The sequence below is a fragment of the Accipiter gentilis genome, chromosome 10 (assembly GCF_929443795.1).
Source record: "Accipiter gentilis chromosome 10, bAccGen1.1, whole genome shotgun sequence".
NCBI classification, from domain to species: Eukaryota; Metazoa; Chordata; class Aves; order Accipitriformes; family Accipitridae; genus Astur; species Astur gentilis.
In genome coordinates, this window is record NC_064889.1 from 22596528 (window position 1) to 22620064 (window position 23537).

The following is a 23537-nucleotide window of genomic DNA, read 5'->3' on the forward strand; positions in this document are numbered from 1 at the left end:
AGACTCTCTGGTGAGAACAGGGAATGGCAGCAGGTCGGTTCTCCGGTGCTTCTCCTGAAGCTTGTTGAATTTGCTGTTTGACAGCCTACTTAACGTTGACACCCATAAAGCTGGGGGTCAAGTGCTCTTCCTGGGAGCTGAAAGCGTTGCCTTGCAGAGCTCTGTTAATTTCGCAGAAGAAAACCATTGGGCCTGGACAAATGTTGGTAGAGTCTAGCTCTGTGATTGCACAGTGGGTTTCAGTCCCATCTCTCAAAAGCAGACAGAAATCCATGAGAGCTGTGCTGTGAGTCCCACAGCCTTGAGTGGGGTCAGACTCTGCACTGCATAGTGTCCTGGGCATGCAGCTCCAGCACAGTTCTCAACTGCTGTGTCCAAGCTCTTTTCTCCACATGTCACCATTTTGTTTGGCCCGCAGGAGTGATGAGGGATTTAAAACAAAGCGGATTCCCTTTTTCACCACGAAGAGCAGGGTGCGCTGTGGCCCAGAGGCAGGTAAGGTGCATGGCAGTGCAAATGTGGGGAAGTAAGTGCTGAGAATGCGAGGTGAGCTGTGAAGCAGCAGGAATCTGTAAAGTTTGGCTGGAGGGAAATTGGTGTAAATTCATCTGCAATTTTAAGTCCAACAGCATTTAGATTAAGAGGCTATGTGTTTAGATAAAATATTTCTAAAGAAATGGTGCAGCTGGTTGGTACCATCAATATAGAAAGATGAAGAATGAGTGGAACATGTTCCTTTCACTGAGGTTTTATTCTTTTCATGAAGGTTATTGTTTTTAGCCAGAGTACCAACTGGTATGTTGTAGGGAAATTAACGCTAAATTAGTCTTATTACTCTTAGGATTCTTTCTGTTGCTGAATTTGTAAGTTGCATGTTTTCCCATCTCTCTGATTTGCACCCACACTTTGGGGCAGAGCAGAAGAGATGTTCTGGATTAGTGCACTTGAAATCCTAGAGAGAACAAAGGAATATCTGAAGATATTTGCACTGCTTCCTGCTCTCTGTGGGATTCATCTGCATTTCTTTTTGTTTGTTTGTTTTATTTTAAAGCACTTGGAGAGCTTTCTCATTCTCGGCTGCCTGAAGAATGGCTTGCTCTAAAGCATTCTTTGCAAATAGCAGAGTGGAATAGAGCTGGCGTCTTCATGACGCACATCCGAGCAGCCCTCAGCTGCTTGTGGGAGGGAGAGGCCCTCCTGGACCAAATGCTTTCCTCAGTTCCCCTGAAAATTGTTCGTGGTCTCAGGTCAACATGAATAGGTAAAATTGGTAAATGCACCAAGTGCAGGCATAGCTATAGCTTAGGACTGGAGGTCCTAACCTCCAGTCTGTTCATCTGGGAGGCAGAGGCTCTACATGGACCTCCAGGCAAGGCTAATCCTACCTCATTTTCCTGTCCATGGAAGTAGAGGCTGCTGTGCAGCAAGTCCTGTCTGTGTACCCTAAGGAGGAGAAAGGATTGGTCTGCACTGTTTAGCAAGTAGGAAATGGAAATAGAAATGCTGTGACATCAGTGAAAACCTGAACACAGAAGAACTGGAAAAGGAGTCTGAATCTTGTGAATCTGTGGAGTCTGACACATCCTCAGAGCTTCTCTATGAAGGGCTACAGCAGCATTTCCCAGTGCGGAGAGAAGGGCAGGAGCAGGGGGCAAAGGCAGCTAAAACCAGCTATAAAAGGGAATTGCTGTCCTAATGGAAATTTCTACATGCTGCAAACCCAGCATAACTCCTCTACGTGAAGGAGATGAGGATAGACTCTGCATTAGTACCATTTGAAAAGCCTTGGGACCTAATACCCTGGTGCAATTTCAAGCTGCCTGAGGCTGCCTCAGGTTGCAGGAGGGTGCAGAGTAGCCCACCTGGCTGGTGCCATGGTTGAATAGCCACAGAGACAGAGCAAAGCCAGCTCATCTTTTTCTCTCTGTTCCTCTGCCAAGTGTAGCTTGGTGAGAATAGAGGATGTGGCCAAGAATTTAAAGAACAGCAAGAGAAAACAGAAGCTGGAGTACATCAGCAGCTCACAGAAGTCTCCCAGCGAGGTGGGGGGCAGGTTTTCATATGATTTTACCAACAAAGCTGTTTACTTAAGTCTAGATTATTTAAGGGGAATAATTTATGGATGCTCACTATACTTGATTGATAAATTTTAAAATAACTGCTTGCACACGCATGTGGTGTTGGTGGTGTTTACTCATCCAAAAATATATTTTCAAGATGGGATTTGTTTTAATTTTTCTACAGTTCTTTAAAAGAAAATTTGAGCTCAAGCCAGAGAAATCATAAATAACTCATGAATAAATAATTACAATTCATAAACACCTCAAGCTTGCTTCCAGTGTAGTACACTCCTTTCCGCCTGGGACTCTTTGGTGAATTGAGAGTACTGCTACTATTTTAGGTGTTTGCTCCTATGTGTCCAAGAGGGACTAAATCTGTCTGTGCCTAGGTGCATACTGAAGAGGAACAATGAAAAGTTTAAGTCCAGCGATGAGCCAGAAAGGAAGTGAATTGAATCCATGAATAAGCCTGCTGTTCTCCTAAAATAATCCCAAAGATGGTTTTTTATTTGAAAACTCAAAGGTGGACTGTGACACCCTGCCCACACCAGACAGTCCTGTCATATACATAAAACACCCCTGCAGACAGTGGGACTCTATCTTATTCCTTTTCTGATCATAGCTGAGGCTTGAAATGCTGTTAATATTAGAACTGGGGAATTTTCTTCTGAGAAAACCTCTTCCATTTTTTTTTTTTTCTTTTTTGGCTAAGTCTAGTTACAGTTCCTCAAGTCTTCTCTGTAAGGGAAGAAGATCTTGGTGGAAATGCAACTGTCCTATCCTTGAGGAAGGGTGTGTCTCGCATCTCAGGGAATTGCTTTTTTATTGACCGTGGAGGCAGCAGATAGTGCTGGTTGTACTTTCCTAATCAGAGACTCAGAATCTGCTTGTCCCTGTGTGGCCTAGTTTTCCTTGACTTCAGGATGCTTCTTGGTAGATACATGTGACACTCTTAAGACAGCAACACAATTCATGGCAGCTTTTCATGCTGCTATCCCGGGAGTAATTTGTGGAGTGAAATGATGCTCTTTGGAACCAGCTGAATTTCCCTTTGTTTGAACCTCTCCAGCAGCAGCAACTCAGCCATGCAGTTGTTGCTATTATTTTTTGGGTTGGTCCCAAAATACGCTAGTTGCTGCTCAGACATGTAGGAAGTCTGAAGTGCCCTGAGACCTTGCAGTCTAAAACAGAACAGAGGGGCAAATGCAAGCAGTGTTTTAGAGACAACATAGGTTAGCCGTCTGTCAGCTGCAGTTTGGGTTTTCTTCTCTGTTGTTATTGACTTTGATCCACCATAAATTGTTCCAGGATGCAGCGTGGAGGCCTGAACATAAATTCTGACCAGCTTCTGGCTTTTCTCAGGCAACATGGGAAAAACATGTTGAGAACTGCTTGTGCCCTTGGTACGCCCTATCACTTCCAGCTGTTAGACTGGAATAGAGGCTGTTCACAAGGTATTACCAGCTATTCAACAGCAAGAAATATAATGCCACTTGTCCTCTGATGTATAGTTGTCTTAGCAGGCCTCAGGTTCCTCCTTCAGCACCCAAGAAGTCCTGGAGACTGTCACCTTCAAACATGCACATCACAATAGTTTTAAAAAATTGAGATGTGAGCATTGATGTTTGATTGCCCTTGAAGGCCGTTTGCTTTTCTGCTGTTGCTTTGTGGTGGTTCCTGCCAAGGAACATGACCTCATGTCCTGCCTATAAAGTTAAGGTGAAGGCTCTTGGTTCAGAGCCTTGGTGCCTGTTACATTTTAAAGGTGCAACTTGTTTCCTGTCTTGTTCCAGGTCCTTTTTTGGAGTTTCCAGCATTTCTGAGTGATTCTCTGGAAGTCCTTTATCTGAATGACAATCAGCTGGACTCTGTCCCACAGTCCGTTTGCCTTCTGAAAGGTTTAACAGAACTTTATTTAGGAAAGTAAGTCCGTGTCCTGGAAAAGCTATGGGGTATTATTTCCATGTTGTTTTAGTGACCAGTCTTCTGTGGAGTCCCACCCCAGATGTCCAGTGCTTTTGAAATCAAAAAGCTGGAAATAGTCAGCCCCTTATTAGAACTGTGCGCGTCATTTGCTTTAGATAAGGAGGAGGCCACCCTTTTGAATTAGGGAAGATGATCTAGTGCTTTGAACCCAGGCCTGGGAATCTAGTGTGCCTCTAGTTCATTCTGGCTTTTTGCTGTCAGCTTCTATAGCATTAGAGTCAATAACTCATCATTTTTGCCTTTATTTCCTCAACTATCCAGTAAAGATGATTACACTCGTCTGCCTCAGAGGATAAATTGAGGTTATACATCACTTTTAGGATGGAAATTACTATTAAAGTGCTGAGTAGTCTTATTAAAATGTTAATGGAAGATTTCTGCAAGGAGAGAATAGTGTAATCTGAGAGTCCATGAGAGCAGCTACTTACACACAAAGACTGGTTGTTGGTAGATTTATTTGTTTTTGTACAGTAACCCTGGTATCCGAGAGCTTCCTCCAGAACTTGGACAGCTGGCTAATCTCTGGCAGCTGGATATCGAGGAACTAAATATCAGTAACGTTCCTGCAGAGATCAGAAAAGAGGGTAAGGCTGATCCTGTGCATTCTTTATTAAATTGACTGAACATATAATGAAAATCACTTCCTTTTAATGGTCCTGAACAGGAACAGACAGTGTGCACCCAAGCACTTTTTGCAGTTAACTGGAATTGCATAGGGAAACCTCGTACGCATATTTGCAAATTTGATAATCGGTGCTAAGCTCTGGCTATAATGATCAATTTAAGATAGATCACATGTTGAAATGATGATTTATAAGTGCAATATTCATTTGCAGTGTGCATGCCGGATGAATTCCGTGTCTTGCTTCTGAATGTATATGTTTTAGGGTATTTAGACAGTCTTTCTAAAGACTGAATTGTTTAGGATCAGCAGTCACATTGAAGTGACTTTATTGTAAGCTGCTAGTTTTTTGGATCTATTACAATACTGTCTTCTTTTTTGTGTGTTTTAATAAGAAAATCCTGTGGGAACAAAGTTATTAGGAATTATTCCTTCTCCAGTGCACTGTTGAAGCCTAAATCTAATTTTAACTGGGAACATAAAAGTAGAAGGAAAAACTGAGTATTTTCCAATACTAAATTAGTATTTTATGTTTCCTTTGAGCTTCTGAAGCCTACAAGCCACAGCATTTGTTTCTTCTTACAGTGCTCCATTGTAGAGTCTTGGAGCAGTGACCTTTTTCTGGGGTCTCTGTCTCAGGTTTGTCCACTAGAGGTTTCTTTGTTTATTCTCTGGGTTGTCTCAGCCCACAGCAGAACTGCAGGGAAAATATTAATTCAGCTGATGTGTCTGCAGCAGTAGGTTTTGTGCAGTCCTGCTGTACATGTGTACATTTGTAACTGCTAACCACAGATAAAGCCTGTTCACTTCCCCCCCATAGGCCCTAAAACAGTGCTGGCATACTTACGAGCACAGCTGCGCAAAGCAGAAAAGTGTAAGCTAATGAAGATGATCATCATTGGTCCTCCACGACAGGGAAAGTCGACGCTGATTGAGATCCTACAGACAGGAAAAGTCCCTCAGATGATGCACAGTGATGCCACCATACGTACAACAAAATGGGAGCTCCCTAAGCCAGTGGGACACAAGGCAAAGGTGAAAAACAATCAAAGATCCTTAGCCCCAGTGGGATGTTTGAGCCCTGCAGTGTCCCTTTTAGGCTGAAATTGCCTGCCCTTTTACAAAGATTGGTTTCCATGACCTGTGAGCCAGACCTCACAAGTAACGTGGTTTTAGACCCATCACAATTCCTTTCTTTCATTTCCGGTTGGTACTACTAGAGGACAGTTCTGTTTTTCTGAGCACTCAACTTTGTATCCTAAAGAGAGGAAGCCATGTGTAGACTGCCTAAATTCTGGCTTTCCCAGCTTGGGTGGTTTTTGAGCACTGATTCTGAGAGAATGTTTTAAATCAGCTTATCTAAAGCAGATTGTCCTTTCATTTGGGGCCAGAAAATGGGACATCAGTACCTAAAGCTGGATTCCCTTGATATCAGAACTGTCCTAGGTGGGGAAGGTGGGTGGAAGATAGGATGCCTGACCTCTGGTGTGATCCAGGGATGTCTGAGGCGTACCTTAACCACACAAATCTCAGATGGCTCGTTCGGGGAGTGTGTTGACCCACATTGAACTCATTTGGACAGCACTGAATTCATTCAAGCATTTGTAGGTGACCCTGCCAACTGCCTGTGTATTAACGCAGGGATTAGAGCATGCAGAATTGGTCCTGAGGTCTTGTTAGAGATAAGGGTGTGCGAGCGCATGGCTCTCCCTTCCCAGATGAGATCCATGACCACCAGACTGTTTTGGAAGGGATGGAGGAGCCTGCTGAGTTTAGCTATTCTACAACAAAGAATGCCAGGCCAGGGACAGAAAGAAAAAGAGCAAGCACAGCCTGACTCTTTAAAGAGAAAACTTTGGTGGGAGAAGGGATTTGTTGAGTTTAAGTGCTATTGAATAAAATAAAAACCTAGACTGCATCAGAGATGTGGAATGGGATGAAGATGCTGAATGGGCTTTTGTCCCTACCTCTGAGTCTCTGTCTCTACGTACAAGCTGAAGGTCTTTTGGATGAACAAGGCAGTCCTGGTGCTAGTTAGGGCTTGGCTTAAACAATATGGAAGTTCTTCCAGCTGTTTCTGGGAAACTTCAAACTGGGACTATGCTAGGAGATCAGAGCCCTACTGAGATTCTTAGCTCCTTGTTGAAATCTCATAGGGTAACTTGTCATGTGGGATCAGTCAGTACTTGGATCTGGACCAGTAAACAGAGCCCACTTGATGTTACATTATGCTCTGAGGATGGTGACTAGAGCAGGGTTTGGTTTCCTGCTCGGTCACAGGCTTCTTGCCTCCCCAGGGCCAAGTGATTTAGTGACAGAGCCTCCAAAGTGTGTAGGTGCTTCCTACTGCAACTGGGAACCTGAATACAATTTAAGCAGAGCGCCATGCTCCCTCTTGGTGCTGTTGTGGGGCTGCACAGAGGAATGGATGCTGAGATACTTGGAAGGGAGCTAGAGCTAGAATGACCAGCATTTACACGTTCCCCCAAAAATCAGTGAGTCTGATTTACAGTAGCTGTAATCTCTGGTGTGACACACACATCAGAAGCCTCTGAGCAACATGCAGGAGGTGTTTATCAAAGGCTTGAGAAGTTTCCCATCTCCTGAGCATCTATATTCTGCTTGGCTCAGTTAGGGCTGAGCTCAGTGGAAGTGATTTCAGCAGGGGGTTTCCTTTTCCCCATAGCAGTGGCAGATAAGTAGCTTCAACGGTTCTGTCAAGCGTGGCACAGACAAGGATGAAACAGTTTCTATTCCAGAGCCAGTGAAATACAGGGCTCAGAATGAGACCCTTGTTTGTACTGGAGAATCCACAGCATTAAGGGCACCTCTATCGTTTTAGGAGCAAGTAATTAGTCTTGATTTCCTGTGGGGAAGTGGTAGCCATGCTTAACAATTGCTTGTTGATTTGTCTTTCCTGGAGGCACAATTAGGACATTGAAACCCTTCTTGTGTCATACATTATGCAGGCGTAGGTTTATACTTCAGCTATTATCTCCCTGTGATTTACTGCAACCGTTTGATTTGAACACTTCTCTTTGTCTAAGTAGGTTGATTCAGTGAAGTTCAATGTCTGGGATATCGGAGGCCCAGCAAGTATGTCTACAGTCAATCAGTGTTTCTTCACAGACAAAGCATTGTACATAGTGGTATGGAACTTGGCACTAGGGGAAGAAGCTGTGGCAAACTTACAGTTCTGGTTGCTGAACATTGAGGTAAGAAGTCACTGGTGGACTCTGGGGTGTCTGTTTATCAAGTAGTAGCTCAGCACACAGATATGTGATATTACAGATTCTTTTTGGTCTGTTTTTAAAAACTCCACAAGCTATGAATTTTGCATAGCTTTTGGAATTAATTTTCCATTATGCTGTAGGCGTATCGCTATATTTAACAGTTTAAATTTATCATTTGCTTTGTTCTCCCTAACACACATCAGAGAATGAAACAAAAGCTGATTTATAAACCCTTGCTAAGTAAGGCTGAACATACTTATTTTGGAATTAGTGTTTGACCACACTGTGCTCTGAGGAGGGTTTGAAGCATTTTCTTTCTTGTGTGGGTTAGACACACATTAGTCTTGAGGTTATATTTTTAACACTTCAGATTCAGGTAAGCTAGAGAGTATCTCCCAGACAGCTCTCAGCTGAGACTCAGAGCTGCAGTGAATTCATTGGCTTTGATTGATTTTTATAATACCATGTTCATAATTTATTGTAAATCTTTATTATTTAATATCTGTCTTAACATTACATACAAAAAAATGGGATCTAAGCTAGTGCCTCTCAAAAAAGAAGCATCTTGACATTACAAAAATATTAGCTTAATGGTCAGCAGCAATCAAAAACCCAAACTAGGTAACAAAGCCGAAAGCATAATTACGATATTTCAAAGACGTATGATGTGCCTGTGTCCTTAATACATCCCAACAAGCACGTAGTAGCATCAGAAAAGATACAGAGAAAGATAAACATGATGGTTAAAAGTATAGAAAAGTTTCTGAGTGCACAGTAATTAAATAGATTAGGCCTCTTCAGCTTGGGAAAGAGGCGAATGAAGAGGGCTGCATGCAGACTTACCGGAGTAAGGAGAAAACCACAAGGGAGTCTTTGTTCATGATCTTTTACAATAGAAGAATTAGGAGAAATCAAATGAAATAATGAGATGGTAGCTTTGAGCTTTGAAAGAAGCAATAGGAAGTATCCTAAACACAACAGATAGCTAACCTGCGGAGTTTGTTGGAACTACAATGTGCTGTGGGTGTCAGAAGTTGAAAAAACACACTAGTGGAAGAAAAATTCATCAAGTGCTATTAATTTAGAGATACTGTCTCATGCTCAGGAAGTTGGTGAGCTTCAGGCTGCTGGACAATGGGAGGACACACCAGGGAAAATCTCTACATGCTTACCCTGTGCCCTCCAGGCAGAATATTTGGCCAAGTGAGTCCTTTGGTCTGACTTGGTACAGCCAGTGCTCTTGTGTCTGCACTGGCTTTGAGTTTGGTGTCATTTAGTTTAAGAGACTTCAGTGGGCATCATAAGAGAGAAATGGATAGACTGCAAATAAGCATATGTTTCTGCATCTGAATATTATTCTGTGGTCGAAGTCATTTGGAATAGCAGGCTGATCCCTGCTTAAGTCTGTGCAATCCCATTGTATTTGGCAGTGTGTTCCCTGAAATCTGGATATGTTCCAGTGCTGTAATAGAATCATGGAAGGGTTGGAAGAAATCATGAGATCATCTAATCCATTCCTTTGCACTGATTCAGGATTAAGTAGATTTAGACTTTTCTAGCAGTTTATCTCGCCTCTCCATATACCTCCAGTGAAAAAGTTTGTATAACTTCCCCACATATCCATTCCAGAGTGTAACTACCCTTTTTCAGGATATCAGAGTTAGATCTGGCTACAGGTTAAGCTAACTTCTCCTTTGTCTGGGTGGACATAGTTGCTATCATTTAGCTGACTCCTAGCAACTTAATACCACATGGCAACTCCCTTTATGTTAAGCCCTGATGTAATAAACCCAAACTGACAGTTTTGTGCTCTGCAGTAGCAGCAGATGATTAAGCCATATTCTGCAGGAGAACTTCTGTAATACCTAGAGCACTTGTTGCTGTTGTCAAGCTGCCACAACAGGTTGCCTCCATTTTATATATATATTCCATTTTATTAATGTATATGACTACCCCTTCTTAAATGTTATACTTTTCACATGTCCTCACTGAATTTACCGTGACGTAATCTGGACGAGATCATTGTCAGTGTTTTCTCTTACAGGCCAAAGCTCCAAATTCAGTGGTGTTAGTGGTAGGAACACACCTTGATTTAATTGAAACTAAATTCCGCGTTGAGAGGATAGCAACTCTGAGGGCATATGTCTTGGCTCTCTGTCGGTCTCCCTCTGGATCCAGAGCAACTGGCTTCCCAGATATCACATTCAAGCACCTGCAGTAAGTACTTGTGCCTTTATGAAGCTCAGTCACTTTAAACAATTTTGTAATACTTGATCTCCTTGGCAACGGAACTGATTTAAAGACTCGTCAGCATTGCATTTCATCTATTTTTGACTGAGATAGTGTAGTATAATCAGAGAGGAGTTCAGTGTTGCGCAGGGGTCTGATCATGGGTGTGAGAGCTGGAAGCTCCAAAGTCATGACCTTGGCCAGCCTGTTTTAGTGCTCCTGCTCCACTCAGGTTTCTCACCATTAAATGGTGATGCAGTTTATTAGTCACAAGGAGAGAAGGTACAGATTGAGTAACTAATGTTGCAAAGCTTGAGAGCATGACTGTTACAGGGTGGGTGCTGCGGGGTTTGTTAAGGGGAGGCCATGTGGGAACCTCTTGCTACCTGATGTGAGAATGTGGCAGTGTTGGCAGGGCAAAGAGTGGGTCAGCCCCCTGAGCCCCAGACAGTCCAAACCTGTGCTATCTGAGTTCAGTGGGTGTGGAAGATTGGTGTCAGTCAGGCCATGGAGTCTGATGCCACTCCTTCCCTGCCACTCTCCCTGACAGAGAATGCCCTTGGGGAGAGGAGGCTTCTCCGGCTGGGAAAGAAGTGGGTCTGTCAGCCAAGGGAGTGCACAGCATGTGGGGAGCGTGGATGCAGCAGGCTGGCACCAAACCGTGTGAAATCGCCAATGCCTGGGGCAAGAGCAGGTGGTGGCTGGCAAGTAAAGAAGGGTGCTGCAATGTCCCTAGCACTTTGCATCTGCTGCCTGGCAAAGTCATCAGGAGACCTCCCACACTCTGTTCTGCAGATGCAAGTGCTGTGTCGGGCATCCCTGCTGGCTTTTCTCTGTTAAGAGGAGTACCAGGGACCTGCTGTGAGGACAGAGACTCAGCCCGAGAAAGAGAAAGCTTTGTTGCTTCGGTATCCTCAAGCCTCTTTTCCCATCACCACAGAGCATCCTAAACATGATCTCAATCATTCTTTCTCAAGGGGACTTTCACCCTGCCACACATCCCGCTTGTTCCCCTTCTTTACCTTCCTTTTCCCCTGCATTTCATCCCAGTTGGACTTGAGCCTGATTTCGTATGTCCTCCCTCCTGTGCCTCTCCTTACACTCCATCGTCCATCTGATGGGGCTCCTCTGAGCAGCACTCCAGGCAGCCGGAGGAGTGTGAGGAGTTTGTGTTGTGAAAGCCTTGTGTGGGTGAGCCCAGAGTGCTTTTATCAAGCTGGTCCTCCAGCATCCCAGTGAGTGAACGATTCCCAGTGCCACTGATGGCTGAGATTTAAGATAAAGCATATTGCTTTAGAAAAGGATTTTCTGTCTGCCACAGGAACATGTGTAGGATGAGTTAGAAAGACCCTTTGTTGGGGAAAGTGGAAGAGCACCGTTCTTACCCAGCCCACAAAAAGGCCAAAAATAGTAGGAGCTGGAGAGAGGGCAGGTTTTTAGCTGTTAAAAGAGATGATGAAGGCCAGCTTCTAGGATCTGAGCATCAATTCCCAGATCACAAGATCCAGCTGAGCAAGGGCCAGAATGAGGGTGGGAAAAGGTGTCTGGTAGTCATCATCATGCTTCTTTGATCTTAGGCAGGGAGAACTGGACTCGTCTCCAGCGATGGGCAGAGCAGTGTTTTCCTCCTTCCTGCAGTTCCTTCCAGGACGTGTGCAGCACTGAAGGGAAAAAGGGTGATGACTTTGGTTGGTGTGCCAGGGAAGTCCCCAGAGGTTGTGGTGCATAGGGGACAGAAGAGCAGTGCACAGCAAATGAAGCAGGCAGAGCAGAGGTTGGCCTTATATATCTTTCCCAGGCTGCTTCTTATTTTTCTCCAAAGCTAAAAATGCTCACTGACAGCCTTCCTCCCATTCATCTGACACAGGAAATTTAAAATCACTGATAAGACAAAGTGAGCCTGGAAAGGAAGCCAGTGTGCTGATAAAGTTTGATAATCTTCACCCTTGCATGACTTTTGCAGTGAGCTCTCATGTAAGACTCTAGAAGGCCTCGATGGACTCCGACAGCTGATTTTTCATGTCACTTGCAACATGAAGGATGTCGGCAGCTCAATTTGCTCACAGAAACTTGCAGGGAGATTGGTGAGAACTGTTGCTTTCTGGTGGTGATCCTTACTAAAGGGGGGCTTTTTTGGGGCTTGGTTTTGGATTGGCTATCTGGCTTTGGGAAACAATACCACTGTAAGATCCCTGTAAAGGGGAGATGACTTAGCCAGTTCATCTCCAGCAGAGTGATTGCTGTCTGATATTGATCCTGCTATTTTTCTTGTGTGGCTTGCAGATACCAAGAAGTTACCTTAGTCTTCAAGAAGCTGTCCTTGCAGAACAGCATAGAAGAAGTCAGAATGATGATGTACAGTATTTAACAGACAGACAAATAGAACTGATCATTGAGCAAACGCCTGGAAATGATATCAAAGACTATGAAGACTTGCAAACTGGTAGGTCAGAGCAGACCAGTAATTTCTGGAAATCAATATGTGTGACCAATTGAAATATTCCATGAATAATAAAAAGGGCGGGGGGGGACGACACCAGGTAATTGCTGTGCAAAAAAACAGTTACAGAGAGCTCTACACCTGTATAGAGGTCACTTTGGAAATTGGTTAGATATAAAATTAGTAATGGGGCTTTGGGGACAGAGCTGGGAAGTTTCTAGGATGGTCTGAGGCTACTAATTTTTTAAAATTTTTTTTTCAACAAGCTTTGTCTGATTTTATTTCAGTTCTATGAAGAATGAGGGTTGCCATAGTTTCAAGGCTGTCTTCTCTGTAGGGCCTTAGTCCTGTGACCTTTATGGAGGCCTTGCTCTGCAGGAGCCAGGGAGAGCCCTTCCCTGTGAGGATGGCAGGAGGAGGGTAAAAGGGAGGTGTGATGGGGACAGAAATACTGACTGTAAAGTAGTGAGATGTGGGTTTTACAAGTGAAGTGCCAGATAGCAGCACACTGCAGATAAATGCTATTCTTTTGGCTTGGCTACATGCTGGCTATATCTAGTATGCATAAAACTGCACAGACTGCTTCATAATCTTATTCACCTGCACTGTGGTTTCCTAATGCTGGTCTATTGCTAATCTACAGTTCTTTATTTTTTGCAGCGATTAATTTTCTCATAGAAACGGGTACACTACTGCACTTCCCAGACACGAGTCATGGCCTCAGAAACCTCTACTTCCTTGACCCTGTCTGGCTCTCAGAGTGTCTACAGAGGATTTTCAATATCAAGAGCTCCAAGTCTGTAGCTAAGAATGGAGTCATCAGAGCAGAGGATCTCAGGATGCTACTGGTTGGGACGGGCTTCACTGAGCAAACTGAAGAGCAGTACTTCCAGTTCTTGGCCAAGTTTGAAATTGCACTGCCTGTGGCCAATAACAGGTATGTTGATAATAAGAAAGGCTTAGCCAAACTGGAGAAAAATGGCCATTTAATCAGTGGATATTAACAGGCTTTGTCACTATAAGCAGTTGTCTTGACAAGGATCTTGCTATGAGAAAATATTTGAGTCTATTAAACAGTGTAATGGAAGGCACCCATCCATTTGGGCTGTATTTCCTGGCATGACCATCCTTTGGTCCAAATATGCTAGTTTGAAAACTTTCCAGAGCAGGTCTTTGGAAGTCAGGGCATTGAGGCTGGTGACAAGCTCAACCACCAGCACAGAGGGGCAGTGACACGGCCAGGGATGTGGCAATGAGCAGGTGGAAGCTGTAAGCACTCAGCCGGCACAGCTGCAGCTGAGAGAGGATGTGAGGCTCATGGCTGCCGGGCCTGAAATATAGATGGGCCAGAGTTGTCTGTTTCCAGTGAAAGATCCTCACTCCAGAGTAGGGCAGAAAACTTTGGGTAATTGGTAATTATGTCAGCCCTGAAAGTAGTAGTATTTTATTTCTAATGAAATCAGGAAAGTGTAGCTTCAGTAGCAATGTGATTTTCTTAATTTTTAGCCTCAGTAGGTGTTGATCAATAGTTTTCCTAGAAATGGTCTAGGAAACCTCATTCTCTTTAAATGTTAATGAGTCTTCCTCCCTCCTGCCCCCCTGCCCCCCCGTCCCCATCTCTCTTCCTCTGGGCAGAGTTCCCTGCTATTTTTCTCTCTCCCATCTGCTTGGCGACAGCCTGTTGTTGCGTTAACGGTGAAACCATAGTTGTATTGCACTTTTGATGTGGCATTTGCATTTCACTTCCTTGCCCTTCCAGGACAGCACGGCTGCATCGCCCTGAGCCTCTTGGGAGCTCTGAATGCCAGCACAAGTGCAGCATTCTCTGTGCTGTCATTATGCCTGTCACTTATCCAGTCCCGGATGCCAACAAATTTTCTCAGGCTTAACACAGATAAAGCAGCAATGTTTCTGCTTAGTCCAAAATGCCTTTTGGACTCCTTGTCACTATCTGCCATTTTTCTCCAAGGCAATTACATTGTCTGTGCCTCAGGAACAAGGAAACTGCTTTTTCATGGCCTGCCCAATCTTTTTTAGAGCGATCCAAGCCACATTAGCAGAATATTCTCCCCACTGATGGACTGTAGCTATAGCAGGTTGGATTAATTTAATGTACTAGCCAGACACAGAGCAGTTATTTGTTACTGTGCTTCTGCAATTATTGTCTAGATTGCCAGATAGGGTTTCTGTGCAGTCAGTAGAGAAAACAGCTGCCAGTTTCTGTTCTGAAAGGGTGGATAGGGGCATGTTTCACATATTTTCAAAATTTGCATTGGCTGTTGTTCAAGAGCATCAAATCACCATCTGTATTATAATCCACTATATAGTTGTGGTCCAGTAGGGCCTCACTGGCGTTCTTATACTCCAAGACCTTTTCTTGGATGTGCTGAGGAAAATTTATTCGCTGTCATACGGTGCATCCACTACCTTTATAGAGCAAGAACTTTCAGTTTGATGTACTCCACTTTTCTGCCTAAGGTGCATGTAATTTAGCTTTGTTCTGCTTGTTAAAATAGGGTTGAAAGTATGACCATTCTTACTGTAATTTATAAGTGAAGAGAAATTTTTATCAGTTTTACATTCCAAAGATGTTTCCTGGAACGGATAATTCAATCATGTAAAATGTCATCAGATGTTATGGACTGTGACATATGGAGAGAGCTGTTGTCTAGTGATGGCTGGTTTTTCTGAGCTGATATTTCATGTTTTACAGAATACTGCAGCTGCTAGAGAGAAAACATGATGGGCTTAAAGCATTGGATTTGGACTCAGCATTAGTTCTAGTTGTGTGTCTAGTCCCTGCCACCATTATTTTGGTCAAGTCACTTGGCCATTTGCATCTTTGCTGTCGTTATGCCCGTCAATGATGAGCCCCAGATGCCGACACATTTTCTCAGGCTCAACACTGATAAAACAGCAGTGTTTCTGCTTATAAGCAAATAAGAATTTTGATCGTATAGGCATTTTGGAATGTATTTGGTACGTAACAGTATCGCTGTCATGAGATGTATTGGCAGGTATTGAAAGCCATAAACTCAACAGTTTTCAAAACAGTTCTAGTCTTCCAAAAAGTTTTAGCTTCCCAAATACTGAAGATAAGAACAAAGGAATATTCTGTGCTTACTGGGAGATCTGAAAATAATTTGAAACTTCATGGTCCTCTATACCACTGTAGCTCTGTTACTTCTGACTGGTCAGACTTGGATAGCACTGAGTCTCCTCCATACTTGGGCAAAGAACCTAATGCCCTGATTGCAGGAGGAGACTGAGCAAGACAAGTGATAGCTCTGCTGGCATGAGTCTGGCGAAGTGAGCTCTTGCCCTAGGAGTTTGTCAGGGCTGTAGTAGGGAATCCGTCAGCTGCAGTATGCTGCAGCAGGAAACCCTGTAATGTTGACCCATAAGATGCTCTCATTCTGGGACTGGGATCAGAGCCAGAGCAGTCCAGTCCCTGCAGCCTGTAACTGCCTCGTTGCCACCTCCCATGACACCTCCTCTCCCCACCTTCTGGGCTTACTGAAGCTGAGCTGCTGTAGGTTGTTTTTGCATTTATCTTCTGTTCGACATAGGAGCACAGCTGTAATTCTCTGCTTACTACCAGGGCAGAGTAGTAAAGATACCAAAACATTAGTTCCAACATCACAGCTGTTTTAATGACTCTTATATTTTAATGCATTTAATTTGAGATTACACAAATGTCCTGCTTATTACATCAATTTTAGTCCTATCCAATAGCCCTGGCTGAATTATGTAATGTCTGTTTTGCCTTTGCTTGCTTCCATAGTGTAAATGAATTTCTCCATGTATTGCTGCAGCGCCTTTACTCTAAAAGCTTTTTTATATGCAGTAGGCTGTGCCATTAAAAATCTCTTTGGAGACTGAATCGCCTTATTATCCAGTAACAATGTACTCACTGTTACAAGCTGTAGCTAAAATTTGAGCTGTTGAATTTGATGTGTTTCAGCTACCTCCTCCCTCATCTGCTTCCTACCAAGCCAGCATTAGATATCCACGGGCTCTGCCACCAGACCACAAACACAGTCCAAAGGGTCTTCAAGATGAGTTTTGTCCCAGTTGGCTTTTGGCAAAGATTCATAGCCCGAATGTTAATTAGCCTGGCAGAGATGGACCTCCAGGTAGGTTACTGTATCTCTGCAAGCAAAAGAAGACAGCTAAAGTTGTTGTTAAATATAAGCGTTAGTGGGTGTCTCTTCACATCCAGCTTGCTTCAGTCACAAATGTCAATAACATTATTTGAGTAAATAGGGAGAGATGAGACTCTGCAATCAAAATCTGATTCTGTTTTCACGGTAGGTGTCATTTAGAACAACAAATTGACACTGGGGAAGAAAGCCTGCATTCTCCACAGCCTCTTTACGACACGATTCCCTGGAAGGTCTCAGTACCTCCAGCATCTTCCAATTACAAGTAATTGGAGTTCTGCCTGCGGCTCTTGTCCATGACTGTTCCACTGGGCCAGACTCTGCTCATGTCGTTTGCCAGAGGAGATCTGGAATAGCTCCACCAAAGTCAGCTATCTGAATCTATATAGGTTTAAATGAGAAAAAAATTACAGGACTGTTGCCTTAATGGGATAATGAGTGCAAGCAGGCACCCTATTAGTGCAAGTGGTATGCAAATCATTAAAGTAGTGTTTGTAAGGTTCTGAAAGCTAAGTGAATTTTGATGTTGTTGTAGACATATTTGCAGCAGCTTATATCTGAAAACATAGCCCTGCTGGAAACCATAATAAATACCTGCAAAATATTTTTAGTACTACTGTGGTATCTTCTTAACAGCTGTCCATTTAAACTGTGTTCTGTCATTGATGTACAGAACATGGAAAACATGATACCTGTTTTTGGAAGGTCCTCTGTGTTCCAGGCTTCTCAAACCATGTAATAACTTTACATGTTTTAACAGGCTGTCTTGGCAACCCCTTGCTTACATCCTCATGGGCACTACATAACACTAGAGCACCTTTGCTAGGGACCTCATCCAGTCCTCACTGAAGTGAATGGAAAGGATCCCAGGCATCAGACCCGTCTGCAGACAAATAAGCATTGGAGAAATGAGTACAGTGGAGTTCTGCAGATTAAGTCTTTGGTTTTAAAACAAAAATACATTTTGCTCTAAGTGCTGGTTTGAAGTGTCTTGGAGAAAAGCCATCTTCCTCCCACTGAAACAGGTGGAAAAGTTAACTCTCTACATTGAGGGCAGACTTAATCGTTCACTAGAACATTTAGCTCTTCTTTAGGTTTATAAGACTTTTGCAAATGCAGAATTTATATAACAAATGTCACAGTTATAGAATTAACTTTGTTCACTGATATGAAATTGTTCCTTTTTGAGTGGCATGAAAAATACTTCAATTGCTGCAAAACCAATTTTACTGCATGCGTTTTCATTCCATTGCAAAATTTTTTTATGAGCACAAGTTGCTCTTTAATGGAAAAGGTATGATAGCACCTGTGAATGCCAAAAAAAGATGGCATCTTATTGCTTGATTAAAACAACATCCTTATGAGAAATTTAAATAATTTAATGATTTTCGTACTTTTTTGCTTGTTTCAGCTGTTTGAAAACAAGAAGAACACCAAGACGAGAAACAAAAAGGTGACCATCTACAGCTTCACAGGCACCCAGAGGAACCGCTGCAGCACGTTCCGAGTCAAAAGGACTCACACTGTTTACTGGCAGGAAGGTCTGTTCGTTACCTTTGATGGAGGCTATCTTAGGTAATTTGTGTTTGTAATGCAGCATGCTTGACAGGGGACTAATAGAGTGTATGAAACACATCATCTGAATGGAGATGAATGGGCCTGACTCATGCTATATGCTCACTCATCAGTAGAAGAGGAGGCTCTTCTAATAGACATAACTCATCTGGTAACAACTGGTGACAAAAATGATGAATAACTGATTGTTTGGCAGTTCTGAATATATCAACCTTATGTGTTACTGCAGCCACAAATTTAAAGAGGCCTGAAAACAGAAAGCGATATTCAGAGCAGAACTCTTTGCCAGCATAAATTCATGCATTTTCACATGCAAAGATTTCCCTTCATCAATGAGTTTTCCTGAATTCTAAAACTTCACCACTGTGTGGCAGTAATCCAGATCAATGGAGGTGCTTCTGTGCTATCAGACTGCATGCGACAGGGACTATGGCTAACTGGTTTAAGCTGGCCAAGGCAGAGTGTCTGCCTGCTGCAAGCCTGCATAAGACCTGTTGTCCATGTTCTTTCATAAATGCAGAGAGTAGGCAGTCACTTAAGACTTTCATCTTTGTAGTATCTGCAGATGCATTTGCTCTTCTAGTCCCTGGCAAGGTAGGGAGGAACCATTGGTGCTGTTGCATGGTTGGAGACCAGAAGGGCACAGTGACTTTCCCGAGTTCATCTAGGCAGTCTGCACTGAGTAGAGACTTGGAACCAGACATTGCAAATCACAAGCTGGGATCCTTAATTCTGGACCATGGTGGTGGTCATACTCCTATCTCCCCATGTACTTCACTGAGTTACAGAACTCGGCTCTTTGTATTAAAGGGGTTTTTTGGGGGACGGGGGAGGATTTGCACAAAAATTGTTAAGTCCATAAACTTTTCCAAGCAGTTTTTTTAAGTTGTATTATTATTATCATTATTATTATTATGCCACTGGAGTTTTGTTACCGATTTTTAAAACTACTGACCCTCCATCATTCTCTATGGGGCATTTCTGTCAAAACTCTCCATCATACTCAGTCCACTTAGGCCAGAGTTTTCTCTGGGTCTGGCCTTCTGTAGCATTTACCCGTTGTGAACAACTGACATTTCTGTGCAAGAATTCTCTTCTGAAAGTCATTTACAGAACAGACGGAATTGAAAATCATCCTCAAAGCTAGATTGCTTTTTATTTTGATTACTTAAGAACTACGTGTTATTGTGTAACTCAGGTTTCCTGTGAGAAAGAAAGTTTGTTGACACTGATACTTCAGAAAAGCTTCATGCGGCTGTCTTATGGCTCTCTTACGCAGTGTCGAGTCTTCTGATGTGAACTGGAAAAAGAAAAAAAGTGGTGGAATTAAAATCATTTGCCAGTCAGAAGTAAGAGACTTTTCAGCAATGGCATTCATAACAGATCATGTCAACTCTTTGATAGACCAGTGGTTTCCTGGTAAGAGAACTGCTGTAATTTTCTGTGCAGTATTACATCTTTTTAATAGAAGGTTCTTTGACAGCTCCCCAGGTGCACAATATTGTATGTTAATTGAAGAGCCCTCAGGCTCTGACAGTCTCAAGCCAATAAAGTTTGAGAAAAGCTGATAACCTGCAGACAGATCAAGAATATTTGCCTGCACACCTTGGTCTAGACATTGTGTCTTTCAGTGTGTCAGTCGCAGCAAGCACACACGAAACATTACAGTTCAATCAGGACCTGCTTCCATAGGATTTCAAGGGACTCTTCCAGTGCTCATAGCAGGGACAGGATTTGGCGCAAACTCCTTGGCACTGTCCCTTGATGGCAGAACTCGTTTTGGCATCAGCTGGGATCAGCATTTGCCCACCATTTCTAACACCCTATAATTTATAAAATTGTGATGGGAGAGGCATGAGAGAATATGATACCAAGGATTCTGTGCCAAGGTAACTTCCTTGACTCCAGCAGTTGTTTTTCCTCTGATCAGCACAGATCCTGCTGTTACCCAGTGGGCTGTTTGCAACCCCAATACACTTTGTTTAAAACCAAAACAAAATCTGAAGTGTTCTTTGTCATCCCACACTGGTCTAGAAAGCACTGCCAAAATCTCTTAATTGGAGGCTCTCTGGAGGAAACAGTTCTGCACTCTCACATATTCATGTTCTGCATATTATGGAGATAAAAGGCAATTTTATTTGCCTTTGGATTAAAATAATGATAACATTAATCCCTGAAGCTTGAGAAGAGTCACGACTTCAAAGGCTATGGCCTGCATTCATCCTGCCTAATTGTGGGCGGTTAATGGAGCCTGTCACCACAAAATCCATCTGTAGTCAGTGGGAGAGGTGTGAACCTCCCAGAGGTTTAGTCTTGGTAGAATCCACGTTTCCCCTGGAAGGGCTGAAAACCTTGCCTGTGAGGGAGCCCACAGTGACCATGTTGCTATCTTGAGTGCTGCAGGTGGGTGCTTACTCCTAGCCTGCACCTGAAGCACCGAGCCTGAGCGCAGCATGCCATGCATCTGAGTCCACTCCCATTCCCATTTCCCATGCCTGCTCTCCATCTGAAGCCATCTGGTAGCTTGCAGTCTGCGAAACAGATGTGGCTGGGATTCCTGGGCAACTTCACAGCTGCCATCCTTCTACTGCATGGTCATGCTCTTTAGTATATGTGCTGATCCCTGTATGCAGTTCACACAGTCACCCAGCAAGTATGAGGTTCTCTCCAGTGCTTTATTCCTATATTTCTAATTTCTACTGGTCCTGAATATATTTTCTTCACAAGCCTGTGACCAAAGCAGAGTAGCTGTTAAGTTACATCAACAGTCCTGTCTTCTCAGTACTGTCCCTGCTATCTGTATATACTTTGCAAAAAGCTATTTTCTTATTCCAGTCAATACACTGCAGTAAACTGCTACTTTCATGTGTGTGACCATTTTCAGCCAGTGGATCCAGGTAGTGACTGTAGATATTTGGATGCACTAGGAACTGTCATTCTTTCTCAGTTTATGTGAGTTGTGTTGTTTTCTCTCTGCTTGCTTGCTTTGAAGCACTCACAGCCACTGAGAGTGATGGCACATTGCTGATGGAGCAGTATGTGCCCTGCCACATCTGTGCAGCTTCCAAGCCGGAGGAGAATGAGTGTGGTGAGAAGGCGGAGGACACGCAGTACTTTAACATGGAGGACTGTGTCCTGACTGCCATTGAACTGGACTACATCACATGTCCTAATCACCCTGACATCCCTGTTTCTCTCCAAGAGCTGGTCCCAGAGCTTTTCATGACCGATTTTCCTGCCAGGTAATGTTATTTGATAGCCTTTGGTTAAGTTTCAGTCTGCCTATGTAATTTGGTTTCCTAAGTCACCTCTGCTAGAGGACCATACTGTCCCCAGGAAACAAATTCATCTGCTCTCAAACCCAGCTCTGGCAATTCGTCCTAAACTGCACTCCTGGTAGTCAGCACACTTGCTTAGATAATCGCTGTGTGCTGACCCAAGTCATCACTTTGGGGGGTCCTTTGAGATCACTGTGGCGCAATGTGAAAGTCCCTTTTTAAAGCCGCAGTTGTCCTGCATTGCCGAGTACTCTGGCCAGAGTTTTCTGTAGTTGGAGTCTTTCTGGGATCCCAGAAAGCAGATTTTAATATGGCAAAACCAAAAGGAAGTGCTGCTGCATCACAAGATTGGCTCTGAAATCGCCTTTAGTTTTGAAGAGCCTGTAGGTGAGTGAATTTATATAGACACCACTAGAGAATTCACATTGAGTCAAGGCTCCTGCTTGGCTGAGGGCTGTTGGATGTGTGGCAGTTCTGAACAGCTGAAACAGCTCTTCCCCTACCCATAGCAGCACTGCCAAATCTTTAAGCTGTTTAACTGCATTTCCAGATGGGTTCAGTCTTATACCCCTTTTTACTTAGTGTGTAGAACAAGAGACCTCCTGACAGCAGGCAGGACAGGAGACCCACATCTCTTTTGGTTCACACTCTCTCAGACCTTTCTGTGCCTGATGCAGAGCCGTGAGGTGTCTAGACCAAACTGTGTCCTGTTGGCTGCTGTCAGAGCTTTCTGTGCTCCCACTGGCCCCTATTCCTTTCTTAGGGTCATTTTACTGGGCAAACAACCCACTAGCTCATCACAACAGCCCTCCTCGCAGTGCTATCTCCTAGAGATTTATTTGATGGGTGAGAGGCGAATGGAGATGTTTGAAGTGTGAACAGCTGTAAAAGTAGTCTCTGGAAGAGTGGGGAAATGATGAATTGCAGCCTGGGAACAGTAAGCTGATTTGAATAATCAGGTTTCAGGGTGTGGGGCTGTTCATAAACATTCTGTCCTGCTTCAGCAGGGAAAAGATGAACAGGAGGTAAACGAAGCAAAAAAGTCATTAATACAGATAAATGGTACAAATATCTGTACCTGTGTCATCTGCTTGGAAAAGGAGCTTATGTGCTTTGCAGATCTGTTTGATCCTTGTGGGATAAATTAGTAAAAAGCGGTTTTTGCTTATTTGCCCAAGTTACTTTCTTCTGCGAGAAATCTGTTGTACAATATGAGCCACCATAGAGTACTTTGAGATGACCAAGGTAGTTTAGGTGATCCAGTCCTCTTAGTAGATAAGACAAGAACCTATTAGGGATTTGTGAAAATGGAAATCACATTAAAAACATGAATTTACAATGTCTTTGAAACTTTTAATTACAAAGCCCCAATCTCTTTTTGGCAGACTGTTCCTGGAAAATAGCAAACTGGAATGCAGTGAAAATGAAAACAACGTTCTTGGCCAGGGTGGAAGTGGGACCATTATATATCGGGCACGATACCAAGGAAAACCAGTGGCTGTGAAGAGATTTCAGATTAAAAAATGCAAGGGTTCTCCCACTTCAGCTGCAGGTACAGTGTACAGAATTGGTGTTGGGAATCAGCTCGTGCAGTCTGCGATCCCAAGCTAAGACCAAAGAGCCTTCGCTCTCCGAAGTGCTGGCAGCACCTGTTTAAATACAGCTTTGAAATATAGAGCAAAATTGATGTGTTTCCATGGAGGAAGAGGCTGCATCTTAGAGTCCTTCATGAAAGCATTTGTAGCGTTGAAGGTCATTGACACTGCAGGAAGCTTCTCTCCTGCGGGTCAATGGGTGGACTCATAGGTTGCCAAGGCAGAGCCCTTGATTGGGGTGGGAGGCAAGACTTCATCACCTGTTGCCAAGCTATTTGGCAATAAGTGTGGATTTGCTTGGGTTTGCACTAAGGACTTGCGGGTCTCCACCTTTGAATAAGTCTCTTACTCCATCT

At 43.5% G+C, this 23537-nt stretch overlaps 1 protein-coding gene across 3 annotated transcripts in view; it reads left to right on the forward strand.

Annotated features, from left to right (window-relative positions):
- LRRK1 (leucine rich repeat kinase 1) overlaps nt 1-23537 on the forward strand; it is an 83514-nt gene that overhangs the window by 42433 nt on the left and 17544 nt on the right. For all 3 annotated transcript variants that reach the window (XM_049811678.1, XM_049811681.1, XM_049811679.1), the window contains 14 exons: nt 419-495; nt 3854-3983; nt 4518-4630; nt 5489-5703; nt 7719-7883; nt 9946-10118; nt 12094-12214; nt 12414-12573; nt 13231-13507; nt 16535-16706; nt 18145-18308; nt 19588-19727; nt 21301-21550; nt 22972-23138. In XM_049811678.1, coding sequence (XP_049667635.1) covers nt 419-495; nt 3854-3983; nt 4518-4630; nt 5489-5703; nt 7719-7883; nt 9946-10118; nt 12094-12214; nt 12414-12573; nt 13231-13507; nt 16535-16706; nt 18145-18308; nt 19588-19727; nt 21301-21550; nt 22972-23138 — 2324 coding nt within the window. The remainder of the gene's footprint in view (nt 1-418; nt 496-3853; nt 3984-4517; nt 4631-5488; nt 5704-7718; nt 7884-9945; nt 10119-12093; nt 12215-12413; nt 12574-13230; nt 13508-16534; nt 16707-18144; nt 18309-19587; nt 19728-21300; nt 21551-22971; nt 23139-23537) is intronic.